Genomic DNA, 15,216 nt, shown 5'->3' on the forward strand with positions numbered 1-15,216 from the left:
TATTTTGAAAAGTCGTTATAGTAAAAGCCCCAAAATTAACCATTCCGCCCATTAACCCATCAGTTCATAAGTTGTCACCATCATCCACGAAGATGTCCCCGTTGGCTCGGGACATTTTCAGAAAGAACGGCTCGCCTGACTGTTCAGCTGACACACTGTTACCTTGCCTTGGGACGAAAAAGTGCGAGGCGAGAGTCAAAGTATTTTGCAGTGTTTCCCCGACCCAATGCGTGCGCCTTCTCGCCTGGCTGGTCCCACTGAGCTGCGCTGTTGGAATATCCGTCCACGCGGGGCCTTCGGGTACACTGCGCCACTGTAGAGCGCAAGGGCACCGTCTTAAACCTGGGACGGGCCCATTGCAATGCGCACCAGCGTGTCACCTGCCATCTTTAGGGTTGGCTGGTACAGAAAAGGCTTGTGCGAAAGAACCTGTGCAGGCGACAGCCGTTTCCCTTTTGACATGCCGCTGTCACTGATTCGCGTGACTCTCAGGCTGCTTTTGCATCTGTTTCGGAACTCGTGGAGTGATTATCGTGGGCGAATGACCTTTCGAGACGCGGCCGCCCCACTTTTCGATGCGCCGATGCTGCGTGCTAGCATACTTCCCCCCCCCTCGGGCGTCGTCTCAAGTTTTCCGAACCCGTGAGCCATGGCATCCGCTTTCTGCGCCTTGTCATCTGCTAGCCTCCTGTTTCGGCTGCCGTGATTGGTTACATGGAAATCTAAGAATCCCTAGATTTTGAAATATTAGTTCGTAGTACTTAGACGTTGTTAACGTGACATGGAAACTGAATAACGATCGTTATTCTGAAAACCTTGGTATTCCGAAGTTCGCAGTACTGAAATATTTTTACATTGGAATTATAAGAAGTCAGTGGGGGATTTCTGAACAGTTCGTTAATCTGAAAAGTTCGTTACTGTGGGGGTTTGTAGTAATGAGATTTTACTGTATAAGTACTACAAGCCAAGATGGTGCAGGAAAAGCAAAGGTAAGTTGTATTCAGGGGTAATATTCTAGAGTGTAATTTCCGGTAGTGCATCACCTTCGAGACATTTCATATGTCTACGTCGGACGGGACGAAGTTGACTAATGAAAATCTTTCTGACACAGCGCCAGAAACACTGTAAGCAGGAACCGCATGCTGCACTTGTCATGAAGAATGCGACGCCGCCAGAGCAATATGGGCGAAACATTATCACGGCCGGAATCTGGCTTGTCTGGCACATGACTTTAGGTGCACTTTTTGCGAAGACCACAGAGGGGCCTCAGCTTCTTCTCATTCTTTACTACAGATTTATTCAGGTACCCTAGAAGCCCAGAGGGCATTACATAGGAGGGATTACAGTGAATGGGGCACAAATACGCAATTAAACAATAAAATATGAATTAGAGCAACAAGAATCGGTAAACACGAATTAGCGCAAAAACAATATTATAGAATATATACAATGAGTGAGAGAAAAAAAAATAGTATAGTAATCACAAGATTCAAGGTTCCTAAAATACTTCAAACACTTATCATAATGGGCGGTATTACATGTATCTGATAAAACAGCCCTAATAAGTCAATGATATTTAGTATAAATCACTGCACATGAAAGGAATTAGATTAAATCAGAATATTAGGAAATGCAATTGGAACGTAACAGCAAGGAGTAAGAGGATGAAATTTATTTTTTCACCTTTACATTCTTTCCATTTTTTCCCTTCCCCCCTTTTTGAGAGGGGAGGGGGCAAGGATTACAGATAACAATTAGTTCAGATTTCTAGGAACAACTTTAAACTATTTACAAATGAGTCATGATTAACTATGCATGCGATGTCAGCAGGAAGCAGATTCCATTAATGGATAGCAAGGGAGAAGATAGGTTCGATTTTAAGTTGGTGATCAAGTCACGAAGACACATGGTGAGCTGGCCTCATATTTCGAGCAACGTGGGACGACTGATTGTGGTAACGTTTATGAAAGAAAGACAGTAGTGTCAGTAGCCTGCGTCTCTCAAGAGGAGCTAGATTAATTGAAGATTTGATTTCCGTAACGCTTAATGTCCGTGAGTAGTTTCTTGTGATGAAGCGAGCGGCCTTACTTTGCAGAGACTCCAGTTTGTGTTTGAGGTAGGCCTGATGTGGATTCCAAAATAAGGAGGCGTACTCGATTTTAGAGCGTACTAAGATGGCGTAAGCAAGAAGCGTGGTCTCCGAGTTAGCCGAGTGCAAATTGCACCTTATAAAGCCAAGTGATCTGGATGCTTTACTAACAATCACGTCTATATGAGTGTTCCATGACATATCGGAAGACAAAAGAACACCCAGATATTTTATTGTGGATACAGAGGCTATGGGCACGTTGTTCAATATGTAATCACATAACACAGGTTTAGCTGTAGTCCCGAATCTGATAGCTTTTGTTTTATTAATGTTAATTTCCATTTACCACTTATTGCACCATTTACTGAGATTGTCTAGGTCAGACTGAAGGTAAATGGTATCCTCAGGGCTAATATTTTGTTTGTAGATCACGCAATTGTCAGCAAATAGTCTAGTAACGATATTAGTAACGCATAGCATTACTAATATCGTTAATATAAACTAAAAACAAAATAGGCATGAGCACGAAACCATGTGGTACTCCTGATTTGATGTGTATTAACAGACGAATAGTCATTAACGAAAACAGATTGCAACCGGTTAGTTAAAAAGTTGGTAATCCACCTAATTATTCTCGTATTTATGATAAGATATGTCAGTTTATGAATAAGCCGGAAGAGAGGAACCTTGTCAAAAGCCTTCACGAAGTCTACAAATATCGCATCGATTTGATGCAAAGAATGAATGGAGTGGTGCAAGTCAATTAATTAATTCAAACAGTTGCGTTTCGCAAGATCGATCATGTAAAAATCCGTGTTGATTAATAAAGAAAAAGTTATGTTCTGTAAGAAACGTCATTACAGCAGATGAAATAATGTGTTCGAGAAGTTTGCAACACATACTGGTTAAAGAAATTGGTCTGTAATTTGATGGGTTAGATGAGTCACCAGATTTAAATATGGGAATTACGCGAGCTTCTTTTCAATTGTTTGGGACGCATCCCGTGTTGATAGATTGCTGAAAGAGTGTAGCTAAAATGCGACATAAAGTCGAGTTCGATGTGTTTTTGGGTCAAGAATTCTCCAAAAATTTTTTCGGGCATTGCGAGGCATGTTTGAAATGTCGTGGTTGAAAAATTTATCGTTGGCTGTTGTTATTACGGTTCTGCATAAGTGTGTGTGCTCGCGATAGTGCCCTCCACGGATGCTGATTTATCTTCCACAGATGCTGATAGTTTAGCTTTGGAATATAAATGTTTCTTTTTGTTGATACAACGTTTCACATGTGTCGTAAACCAAGCGCTTTGCGTGCAGGCTGTTATTTTGACTTTCGAAATATGCTTTTCTTTAAGTGTGATCAGCCTGTCACAAAGAAGTACCCAGTTCACGTTCACATTATGATGACGGAATGACTGCAAAAAGTCAACAGAAAAGGTGGAAAGGTCACTGACAAGCCTGTGACATTCACGCGGGAGTAATAAAATATTATTCTTTATATTTTCATGTTTTTTCATGGTGCCTACGAATTCACAATGGAAGATATTGTGGTCACTGATGCCATCCAATACATTTACCGAGACATTATTTGGTTCTGTGGTTAGTACGAGGTCTAGAAGTGAATCAACACTAGTGAGAACATAAGCCATTTAATGCAAATCAAATGACGAAAGCACGTCAAGAAAATATAGACATTCATGTTTTCTTGTGCCATCCAGGGCACAAGTGAATGAATGCCATGAATGCCATTCAATATTAGGATAGTTCAAATGACTGGCAAGAAATATTGGTGATGTCGGGTACTTGTTTTGAACAAAACTTAAAGACTCGTTTAGATAATCCGGAAATTCATGGGATAAATCAGGTGGACGATAGCAGACCCCAAAGACACAGGTAGAACGTGTGGGCAGACAAAGAGCAACCCATAAAACTTTGAGGCAGGAATCAGTTTCAATAACGCAAGCTTCCCTACTAGATTTTACTGTGATACATACCACCACCTCTCGATTCAGTCCTATCTTTTCTAAATAATGAAAACTCACGAGACAATAATAATTTAATTATGGGGTTTTACGTACCAAAACCACGATCTGATTATGAGGCACACCGTAGTGGGGAACTCGGGAAATTTGGACCACCTGGGGTTCTTTAACGTGCACCTAAATCTAAGTACACGGGTGTTTTCGCATTTCGCCCCCATCGAAATGTGGCCGCCGTGGCCGGGATTCGATCCCGCGACCTCGTGCTCAGCAGCCTAACACCATAGCCACTGAACAACCACGGTGGGTAGGAAGCACTTGAATATCACGTGCTGTTATATTAGAGACAAGGACAATTCATGATCCAAAATGTCGAGTGACAACCAGGTTTCGGTGCCTAGAACAATGTCTACGGAACAGGATTCAACATAAGAACAGAGGTGATCTTGCTTACGAAATAAACTGCGGAAGTTTGACACAAGAATTGACAGATACGCATCACAGCGTTCATTTTTACATCACTGGGTTTTCACGGAGACGTGACGCTTCGGGAGGGCAGTTACTTCGTTAGTGGTATGGTCAAAGACATAAATCGTGTTGTCTAGTAGAAGCTTGTCAAACAGAAGTTTGAATCTTCCACCGGGCTTCTGTTTGGAAAGAGCGAAATCTTGGAGTTTCTTCCTAATTAATTGCATCCTCGGTGAAAAATCCTCTTCAATCCACACGCGAGACGATTCGAACTTTTTAAATTTAAATGCATTTTTCAGTATGTTGGTTTTCTCTTTGAAATTGAGGAATTTCACAATCATCGGCCGAGTATGGCCAGGTCTTTTCTGTTCTATTCTATGTAACGTTCAATTTCACCAGCTGCAATCCCTAAATTTTTTAAAATGAACTCGGTTACAAGCTCTTCCGTTTCCTTTGATGTCTCCAAGTCTTGCTCAACGATTCCTTTACAGATGAGGTTGTTTCGACGCAACCTGTTATTGAGGTCGTCGAACACCAAACTTTAGTGTTGCAATTGTTTCGATTCTATGCTTTCCAGTTTGTTTTGGGTATCCTTAAGCATCTGAATTACCTCGTCAGGGGCAGGCAGAGGTTCCTTCTAAATTGGAAAGACGTCTCTTTAATTTGGTCACATTTGTTTGGACGTCTTTTACTTTCCTTAGGATGTCTTTCTGAAATTTTTCATTAGAGGCTGCCATATCCTTGACAATGATTAGGAGTTGGTCTAACTTGTCAGGGCTGGGATTCATTTCCACGTCCCCTGCACGTACAGTTGACTCTCATTAATTCAAACTCGAAGGGACGCCTCGATTTGGTTTGAAAGTTTGAATGATCAGAAGTTCTCATATACAGTATATACCACTTATAACGTAACTGCTTACAGTGTAGGACCGGATATAATACAGTCTTTTCATACTCGCGTTAATTTTCCCATAGCACTCTATGTATACGTGTATCGCTTATAGTGCAGTTGCGGGACACGAAATACCGATTACAGTGCGGCTGCCTGGAAGTTCGGCAGTCAGCCTAGACGGCAAACGCTCCCCTCAAGCCACAAATACCGTATTCACTCGAATCTAACGCGCACTTTTTTTTCTGATAAAACAGGCCAAAAATTGCGTGCACGTTAGAATCGAGCATGACACTAAATTTGCGTTACCATATAGCCGTCGGCATTTCAAAATGGCCGCCTCGCACGCGCGTCGAGCCTAGCTACTCTCGAGCCTATAGCTACCGTAGCTTCCTCCATGTGCTGCAGTACACATGCTTAGTACGTTCTCTGCGTCTGCTCTATCAGCATGAAGTACCGAGTTCATCATGATGCTGCATTTAAAAGGAAAGTGATCATGTGTGCGGAGACGGACGGAAATCGGGCCGCATCACGGGCGTTCGCAGAATCCAAAACTTGCGTTCGGGACTGGCGCAAACAGAAAGAGAGGATTTTCGCCAGCAAAGCATTGCAGAACGGTTTCAGTGGACCGAAGCAGCACATAATCTGCGACGATTCACTTCGCTGATACGATCGCCTTGGCCCTACCTTGAAAGCAATCTACGACGGGAAAAGTCCGCCGCGCGCTGTGCTTTCGCCGCTTATAGGTCGGTTGCGTTGAAGCGAGAGGCATGATAGCACGAAGGTCAATTCGCTTGTATTGTTCACTCGAGCGTTTTGACAGTTCGTTTCCGCAGTCAACGAGTGAGGTGTGTTCAAGTTTGCTTGTGTGCGCGTGACACCGTGCTTGTTAATTTATTTAGTAAGCGCATACGGTACCTGGAGCACGGTGACAGCGACGGCAGAAATGCGCCTGGAGTGTCCATTATTGCAATAAAATAGTTGTTTTGGTTATATAGTGCGGTACCGCTTATAGTGTGGATATTCGCGACTCAGGCAACTTACGTTATAAGCGGTCTACACTGTATATGACTCTGGGCAAGGTGACAGCACACGTTATGATTAGGCATCGATTTTAATCATATTTTCAAGCGTTTCTGAACCCAAACTACACAAAATAAACAGAAAGCAGAGGCGTAAGGTCCACAATAAGTTTATTGGCCATCTACTGCTAACCAGACCTTTTAAAGAAATCATGAATGGTCAACTGCTTCTTTGCTATATGTGCCTTCAACACAAAGCTCTCTATGCCAGTAAGTGCAGCCAGTTCATCCTCAGAGTTTTCTGTGGCTGTCAGAAATTTCTGTTACAGTTCTCGGAGGCCATGCTTTGATTAAAATAGTTTTGTTGACTCCCGTGAGGTGGCACTGCAAAACTGCTCGTTGACTGGAAAAAATTTTTATTTTGTTATTATTCTTTCAACTTCTGCTTGACTTTTTGTTGCATTGCATAGCAACGGAAGCAAGTGTTAAGCAGCAGTACAAAGAATAAAAAAATAAACACATGAAGTATTAAAAAAAAAAAGAGAAAGACATTGTCTCTTGCTGAGATTTGAACCCCAGTCTTTTGTATGGGAAGCAGACATTCTATCTTTGAGCCATGGCGGCGTGTGTGCTACCGATTGCAGTGTCCCAAACGGTGTTATGGTCATTTGGCTTCACTTTTGGAAGCTCGTTCCGGGCTATCTGCAATTTTAGGTCACTCTAGTCCGGTACTTCCCTCACAGCGACATGGTCGATCGAAAAATGAGTGGTGCGGTTCCAGTGCTGCGATGTAGCAGGGTAGCAGGTATGAAAGGCAGGTCACGTGCTTCGGAGTCGGCCCGCACGCCGGAAAAGCAGAGATAGCTGAATGCCGTGCGCGTCACTATCGTACCAGCCCCCCATGACATTTTTCTTTTTTTTTTTTCGCCGCGGCACGGCATGCTGACACACGATTGCGCGATGCGGTGCGCATTGTTTTTACAACGGTAGCCCGCGCGGTTTTGACTGCTTCGACAAGTGTAGGCAGGCAATCATGTTTAGACTAGTTTTGAGGCCTATTCATTGTTTTGGTTTTTAAATCGCATAGTTGAAACAGTAAATAGGGCTAGAAAGTTGAGAAGCATCAGGGTCTACCATAGTTGTGCTTCGTTTCAAACGTTTGTTTACTAGCAAAGCCTTTTTCCTTGAAGCCTTGAGGTGCTTATTTTTTAATTTTCGACTGTTATGATTATATAAGGTCGCAAATTTTCAAATAGTGGCGGCAAAGCAGTAGATATTTTCCGGTATAGACACGCAAAAGTATGAATTAACCAAATGACGGAGTTTGAATTAAGCGGTTTTTAAATACACTGAAAACATAGCAGGCCAACCAAAAATTTGACATTTATTTGAATTACCCGAAAGTTTGAATTATCACGAGTCTAGTGTAGTGGCAGATGCACTACACAAAACAACACAAGAGATAGCCGGCCTGCCATGCAGAATTTAGCAGACACAGTGGCCGGAGGCAACCACATCAGGGTACGCGTTCGCTTTACTCTGCAGCTACAAGCGAAACAACCTACGCGGACACGATACATACAAAGCTCCATACCCATTACAAGCACATGCAGTTGGGATTTTCAGCCGAACAAATGGAGTATAGTAGTTTTGTTGGTAAGGCACACTCACCTAGAAGGTGGCAACAAAGACTTGGTTAGTGACAAGCAACTGGCCGCAAATCCCTGCTTGGAAGTTTTCGTCACGTCGTCTTATAGTCGATGGGAGGGCGCTGCGTTGGGCGATGAGTGCCCTTGCACTTTGGTGGTGCACAAGGTAGTGGCCTCGATGCCCACGTGGCGAGAGATAATGTCCGTGTACGGTGGTACACCGGTCCTTTCCAGATGGTATCCGAGATCGCGTGTAGCGCAGGCTTCCCATCTAGAAGGTGGCAACAAAGGCTTGGTTAGTGACAAGCAATTGGCCGCAAATCCCGCCTGGAAGTTTTCATTACGTCTTCTTATAGTTGATGGGAGGGCGCTACATTCGGCGACAAGTACGCTGGCGCTTTGGTGGTGCGCAGGGTAGTGGCCTTGATGCCTACGGGGCGGGAGATAAGGTCTGTGTACGGTGGTGCACCAGTCCGTTAGAGATGGTATCCGAGATCGTGTGCAGCGCAGGCTTTGCGTCTAGAAGGTGACAACAAAGGCTTGGTTAATAATGAGCAACTGGATGCAATTTCGCTGTAGTTGTCTGATTGTTCGACGAGTCCAGAGTCTTTAGCGTGCCAGGCAGTGGCCGGTTGAAGTAGGACACATCATGCTGGAGACGCTAGAGATCCCCAAAATATTACCCTGCGCGTTAAACATAATGCGCAGCACAAGTGCACAAGTGTGCAGCGAGTGAGCGCTTTGTTGTTTGTCGAAGGCACAAACTCAACACACTCGCTTCAGTGAAACCAAACTGAATATAGGCCAGCATGCTGCTGGGCAACCAAGCTAGCGTGCGATGCACTCTGCTACAGCGTCTCCAGCAGTGAGATAGGACATGTTCTATTCCCGTGCGAGCCACACTAGACTGCATGTCCAATTTTCGTCGACGTAGTGCAACTTTGCCACGCATCGTGTCCACATTACGCCGGACGATATCCACGCCTTTAACTTGGCTAGTTCAATGTGCCCTTCTCTGAGCAGAGATAGAATGCATTAAGGCTCTGCTCGTTGGAACATCGACAACAAGATGCAGAAAACCGGCTAGACTCTGAGAATACTTTGCATTAAAAGAACATAGCGGGTGCGCAACGGTGTGGGCACAGTGCACGAAGCAGCTAGCAGATTATACTAACTCTATGGCTAGCAGACATGCAGCACCTGTTCGCTGATACACGGGAACGGTATACAAGCAAGGGAAGCAGACGACCCAGGTGTTGGTTCTCTATAGCCTAATAGTACGTCACATCTGGCGAGTAGTAATGGCAGCATTTTTTTTTTTAGTTTTGGTATGAGAAACAACAATGTCGGCGAGCATTTTGTGACATACCCATTAGCATTTCAAGCGTAAAATTTTCTACAGTGACTACTGTCAAATTTATCTGAAACTGAGCTTTTTACGAAGTCAAAAATTTTTTAGCAGTAGGCCTTTAATAGGGTACAACTAACTTAGTCTAACTGTGCAATTACTCTGTTAAGTCTTTAAGTTCAAGAGAATGTTTCCTGGGCGAGTTGGTATTTCATATTAGTTGCTACAGCACTTCCGTATTTGTTTATGTGTGCATGACTCTGCCCTTGTTTTCTAAGCACACCACAGCACAATAGTTCAAGAGTTTTGAAACTTTTAGTGCACCCTATGATGTTTATGCAAGTTCAATGCAGCAAATTATGAGATTCAAATTTTGAAAGAACTCTTTTTGGGGGCAAGTATGCTATTTTGGTAGTGTTGGATTTGATTATTTTCTCTAAGAATATGTGACTAGGAAGTAATTTGAAACTAACTTGCAAGTAATTAGTTACCTTTTTTGGTAATTTTCGAAATGGAATAATTAGTACTTACTTAAGTTACTTTATTGCCTGGTACTCAGTAACCTAATTACCTTTTATAAATAAGTTGTACATGCCTGCTGGATGACTAAGCATTGCTGTCATCGTGAAATTTGTATTCTGGCGTCTAACAGCTTGTCCCATTGCCCGTTCCCCATGTTCACATGAGCTCATGAATCTGTAGGCAATGCTCGCGGCTATGTGCACAGTGAGTGAGTGCACTGCCCCGAGTCTGCACTGCATACATACATTCTTAAAGTGAGTTTTTATCTCTCCCACACTGCCTGAAACACACACTGGCATTTTCAACTGTAACATTCCAGTTATGTTTGGTGTGAAAACCCCAGTACAGTGGAATCTCGATAATACGAATCTCACGGGGTCACGAAAAATATTCGTATTAGCCGAAATTCGTATCATTGAAACGCAAATAAAACTAGCCAAATTAAGGGGGGACGCGGGGATCAGATTGCGAAAATCGTGAGAAAAATCTATTTTTGAAAACCACGCGTTTCGGTATCTGCAATGCCTAATCTACGCTGTATCAAAATGGTTTCGCTGAAAACGCACTAAAAGTGCCCCAAAAAGATTAATTCGTCAGTGCACAGGGTGCGAAAACAGCTTTAAATCTTGCAAAATCACCGCAGTTCACGGAGACATATATCATATTTTCCGTCACCGAGCGCCGCCATCTTGGTATCGTTTGAAAGCTCAAAGTTTCGCCATTCCGCTTCTCAATTCATCCGTAGTCGCCATCTTGTAACAAACGCACAAACACAAAAGAAGCGCGGGTCTGCGATAGGTAGTCACACGGGCCCTCCAATGAAAGCGGGCTTCCGATTGGCTGCCATGCTGAAAGGCGTCTCTCCATTGGTTGCTGCTGTGACAGGGGCAAGATGGCAACTGCAGTTGTCTGCTTCGTAAACCACGCCGGCGTCTTCACTTGACATGCGGAATTCGGATTACTCAGAGCTCCCAGGTTAGTGATGAATCGCCGCTCGTTGGAGAAGAAATTTTGGACGAAGCACGCCTTCGGAATACGGAAGCGCAAGCCTCCTACGGCAAGAAAAATACGGCGATTAGCGGGAGAAGCAGAGGAGCGCCCGACTGAACGTGCCGCGCTACCTTGCACTTTGGATTACGTGCCGCGCTATCTTGCACTATGTGACTCCGGCCGCGAAACCGACAATCGCCCTGTGCTATCGGCACCGATAACGCAGTCGACGGAAGACGCGCCAACGGAGGCTCCCGCGCCTCGGCGTACGGCCGCGCAAATTAGCCGAGATCATATCTCGGTAGACAGCTCGCTGCGACTAGACAAAATGGCGCAAACACAAAGAACGCAGCCCGAAGCACAGCAGCCACTCCGTCCGACCGATGGCACGCGTAAAAGGAGGAAAAGCATAAAAGCAACAAAACCGCCACCGCTTCACACTCTTCGCGCCCAGTCGCGGCCTCTGCGCTGTCCGGCGCAGCGTCCGCGCCTCCGCACCAAAAGAGAAAGGGAGAAAGCGCGTCACTGCGCGCTGTTCTCTTTCGCGGCTGTCGGTGGGACGGCGTTTATTCATATCAACCGACACAGGTCGAAAATCGATTTGTAACAACCATTCTCTAGCACGTTGCAAAGTAATGGGGCTCAGCCGGGACCACAGAAAAATTTGTATCATCCGGAAATTCATATTAGCCGTAATCGTATCATCGAGATTCCACTGTAATCATTTCATCGATGAAATCTTACGCATGGCCTGATGTCCAAGCCTAGGTCCAAGGACGGTTTCAGCCTTTAACAGCACACTTCCAATGAACCAGACTTCAGCTGCTCCAGGGTCTAGAGAAATAATAAAACCTACAAACCGAACGTCTGCGTGTTTTTGTTTTTCTTTGCACCGCAGCAAGAGAGATGTACTTCTGTTTCATCTGCTTGTTCAGACGTCATGCAGTCATGCGTGCAGACAACGAAACTATGTTATTTTCTACTGTGTTCGAGTGCACGATCATGCTTTGTGATATGCCTTTGTCTGCCTCAGTGTTCGTGCAGCACTGACTTATATATACCGCTAGCCGGGTGTTCTTGTGCACAGCGCGCAAAACAAGACAAACGCAACAGCTCACACTCGAGGCCATCACCGAAAGTGCACCACAAAGCAAAAAAGCGAGAAAGAAAGAAAAGGCGGGGCCCGTGACGTATGCGTCACGCGATTTTCCGGCTGTGGCATGGGAGAACGCAGGGAAGGAGATGCATGGGGAGCGGTAGTCATATGGCCAATATGACTACCGCTCCCCATGCAACTCATAACACGTAGAAAGCAATTGTTTGTCGTTGCAGCTCCACACACCGTAACGCAGTGAATGCAGAGCTCATATATAGCTCTGCATGCAACTCATGATAACATATAGTGAACAATTTTTTTTTTCCTTGCTATTTTGCACACCATAATGCAGCGCATGCCGATCATGTGGCTACCGCTTCCCATGCACCAGGTGCCATAAATGGTGTCCTGACACAAAGTGTCGGACGCAGAAAAATATTAATTTTTTTGTATGCCAATGTCACAAGTCACTTGAGCTGCAGAATTGTCAACGAAATACTGATCACAATGCTAAGCTTAAAAGCCAACGTTGCCCAGCACACAGCTACAGTGGTCTGCAGCGGTGCCCCTCACATACACTGAAACGTTTGTTGCTCATTTTCATTCCGTACAACGTAGAAACCGATGCAGTGTGGTAGCAAACCAGCCTTCATCAGAACTGCTCCGTGACGACACCAGCATGATTGTACCACAAATCAGGCGTGATCGCGCCCTGCATGTCCTTCAGAATACAGCAATATCGTATGGCATCCGCCAGATACAAGAGTCGACCAGGCAGATGCCATAAAATGTGGAAGTGGCCCTCCACTTTCAAAACTTCCAAGTTGATTCTTGCTCATGTGTTACAAAATGAGCACAAATGAAAAACACTCAGCATGTGGGCCCTAAAATCACACAGTGATGAGCCTTGCGCACCGCTGCCTCGTGAGTCTCTCGCAGACTGCCGAAGTGCAGATGCGGCGTTTAGTGGCTTGGTTAAATCTAAAATGCAATGCAATGCAAAATTTTTATTCATATCAAGAGATTGTGGAAATGAATGGGGCAAAACAGTTTTCAGTTTTACCCCATTCTGCATTTTGAGGTTCTTCTTGTGGAACCCAGAAATACTGTTTGCAAAACCCAGGGGAACCCTGCTATATAGATATGGCCATAAAAATGTCAAAACTAAATTTCTTGTTATACTATTTATTCGCAGTAACGACTTAATCCTTCGTAAAAGCTTTGGAGTAAAATCTCTGCAACGAACAGCCACGTCTACTCACCAGGCTCAGAATGACGACGTGCAGGGGTCGGGGAGCTTTGACTTGAGGCAGTGCCTGGGGGTGCTGGCTGAGGTGATAGCTCAGCACTAGAGTGCCGTGACTTGAAGTGGCCTTCCTCCCAGTCCCTGATCTGTGCTAAACTGTCTAGCGAGTCAAGGTCAAGGCTGATTGGACGTGCCCCATACAACTGCAGCAGTGACTGTGGATTCCACTGCATCTGCGTGCAGGCATGGCACTCGCACGTCTCTGCAGCCTGCAATGAGAAGTTGGAAAGATTGATCTTAATAATAAGATAGGTATATAACTATGTGTATGTGTATAAATATTTCAACATATTGTTATGAAGAGGAAGCACGATGCAGAAACCTATATACTATTTACATGGGGAAAAGTTAGCGTTAAATGCACAGGCTGGTACAAAGGTCACAGCTCCAGTAGAGTCTACCACTTCCTTTTCGTCTCTCCCTTGCATGCACGGTCCTATCCAAATGCACCGTAAGAATATATAGGTTCAATTCTGTCCTCTTAGCTAGTATTCTTATTTTTAAATGGCAAATGACACTGATCTAACAAAGCCTTCATTGATGGCACTCGTGCAGCATGGTAAGCAGCCATCATGTAGCACGGCATGCTACAGATTGTTAGATGTGTGCTTCGATCCTGTTTGCTGCAGCTCCTGCCCCACTTCACGGTTTCTTGTGGGAAGACAGCACACATCAAGCCATCAGCCTTCACGGCTCTCCCTCGCACCCGTCCTTGCACCAGCCGCAAAGGCTTGCTTGTAAATTCCATTTTAGTGTTGAGATGGCATCATAACTTGCATATTATGAAATGCCGGCACAGTGTGTCACGTGAAGTGCTGTCAAACTTCTCAACCCATGGCAAAGCAAAGTGCTGTCGGCGCTGTGCGTGTGAGATAACAAAAGTGATATGTGAATGTTTTACACAGCAGAATCTTGTTAATGTGAACTGACTGATCATAATCACGAATCTCAATTACCAAGAAAAAACTTAGTAATTTGAACTCATGAGCATTAGCAGTGGTTACTTAGAACAGACCATGCCTCCAACCATATCTCCACCAAGCAGTGCACCAATGCAGGCAGAAATTGGACCCAGCGGTGTGCCAGCCACTGACCATTTGGCGACCTTGAGCTGGGCCAGTCAGCTTGGTCAGCGGTGCAGCGAGGCGCAGTTTTACCACACGCACATTGTGGTGCTGTGTATGAGCTGCGCTAATATGCATAACTAATGCTGATGTTGCGCTGGAACTATATACAGTAGAATCTTGTTAATTCGAACTCCAAGTCCAAGGAGACCAGAAATTTATTTGTATATTTATGAGTTCAAACTGAGGAGAGCCCCTTTAAATATAGCGCCCGATCAAATATGCAGTACATGGAGCAAAACCAAAACTGTCCCTGGGCTCGCATTGAGCAAGTTTGATCTTTCCTCCATCAGTGCGCAACTGATTGTGCCGGAAGAAGCCTAAGTTCCATAGAAAGTCCAAGTGCAATAAGAGTGTGCGAATGAGGAAAAACGTGCGAAAGTGAGCCAAGAAGGATGGTGGCTTGGTGGCGCCATCCTCTTGCGTGCCCAGAGTTGGACATGACGTGATCGAGCACGCGCTTGGGGGGGGGGGGGGGGTGGAGGGAGGAGGAGGAGGGTGCGTAGGGGACCATGGCACAACGTGATTAGGTGCACGATAGTAGGCTCCTTCCTGCTTTTAACCCAGATGGGAAAGCAGGGTGTGCACCCACCGCTCTGCTTGCTCTGGTTCGGTCTCGGCTCTCAGTGTGTCTTTCGTCGTCATTTTTACGGCACGTGACATTACTGTAGCTAGAGAGGCACAGAATGTTCGCCTCTGGCTTGTGTTTGTCCAAAAAGTGCTGAATGGGAGCGCCAA

The 15,216-nt window shown here is 44.9% G+C and overlaps 1 protein-coding gene across 1 annotated transcript in view; it reads right to left on the bottom strand.

The window, feature by feature from the left end:
* Positions 1-15,216, bottom strand: part of LOC119431868 (uncharacterized) — a 143,478-nt gene that overhangs the window by 69,308 nt on the left and 58,954 nt on the right. Inside the window, exon 11 of the mRNA XM_037699317.2 lies at positions 13,311-13,563. Coding sequence (XP_037555245.1) covers positions 13,311-13,563 — 253 coding nt within the window. The remainder of the gene's footprint in view (positions 1-13,310; positions 13,564-15,216) is intronic.

The sequence above is a fragment of the Dermacentor silvarum genome, chromosome 1 (assembly GCF_013339745.2).
Source record: "Dermacentor silvarum isolate Dsil-2018 chromosome 1, BIME_Dsil_1.4, whole genome shotgun sequence".
NCBI lineage: Eukaryota > Metazoa > Arthropoda > Arachnida > Ixodida > Ixodidae > Dermacentor > Dermacentor silvarum.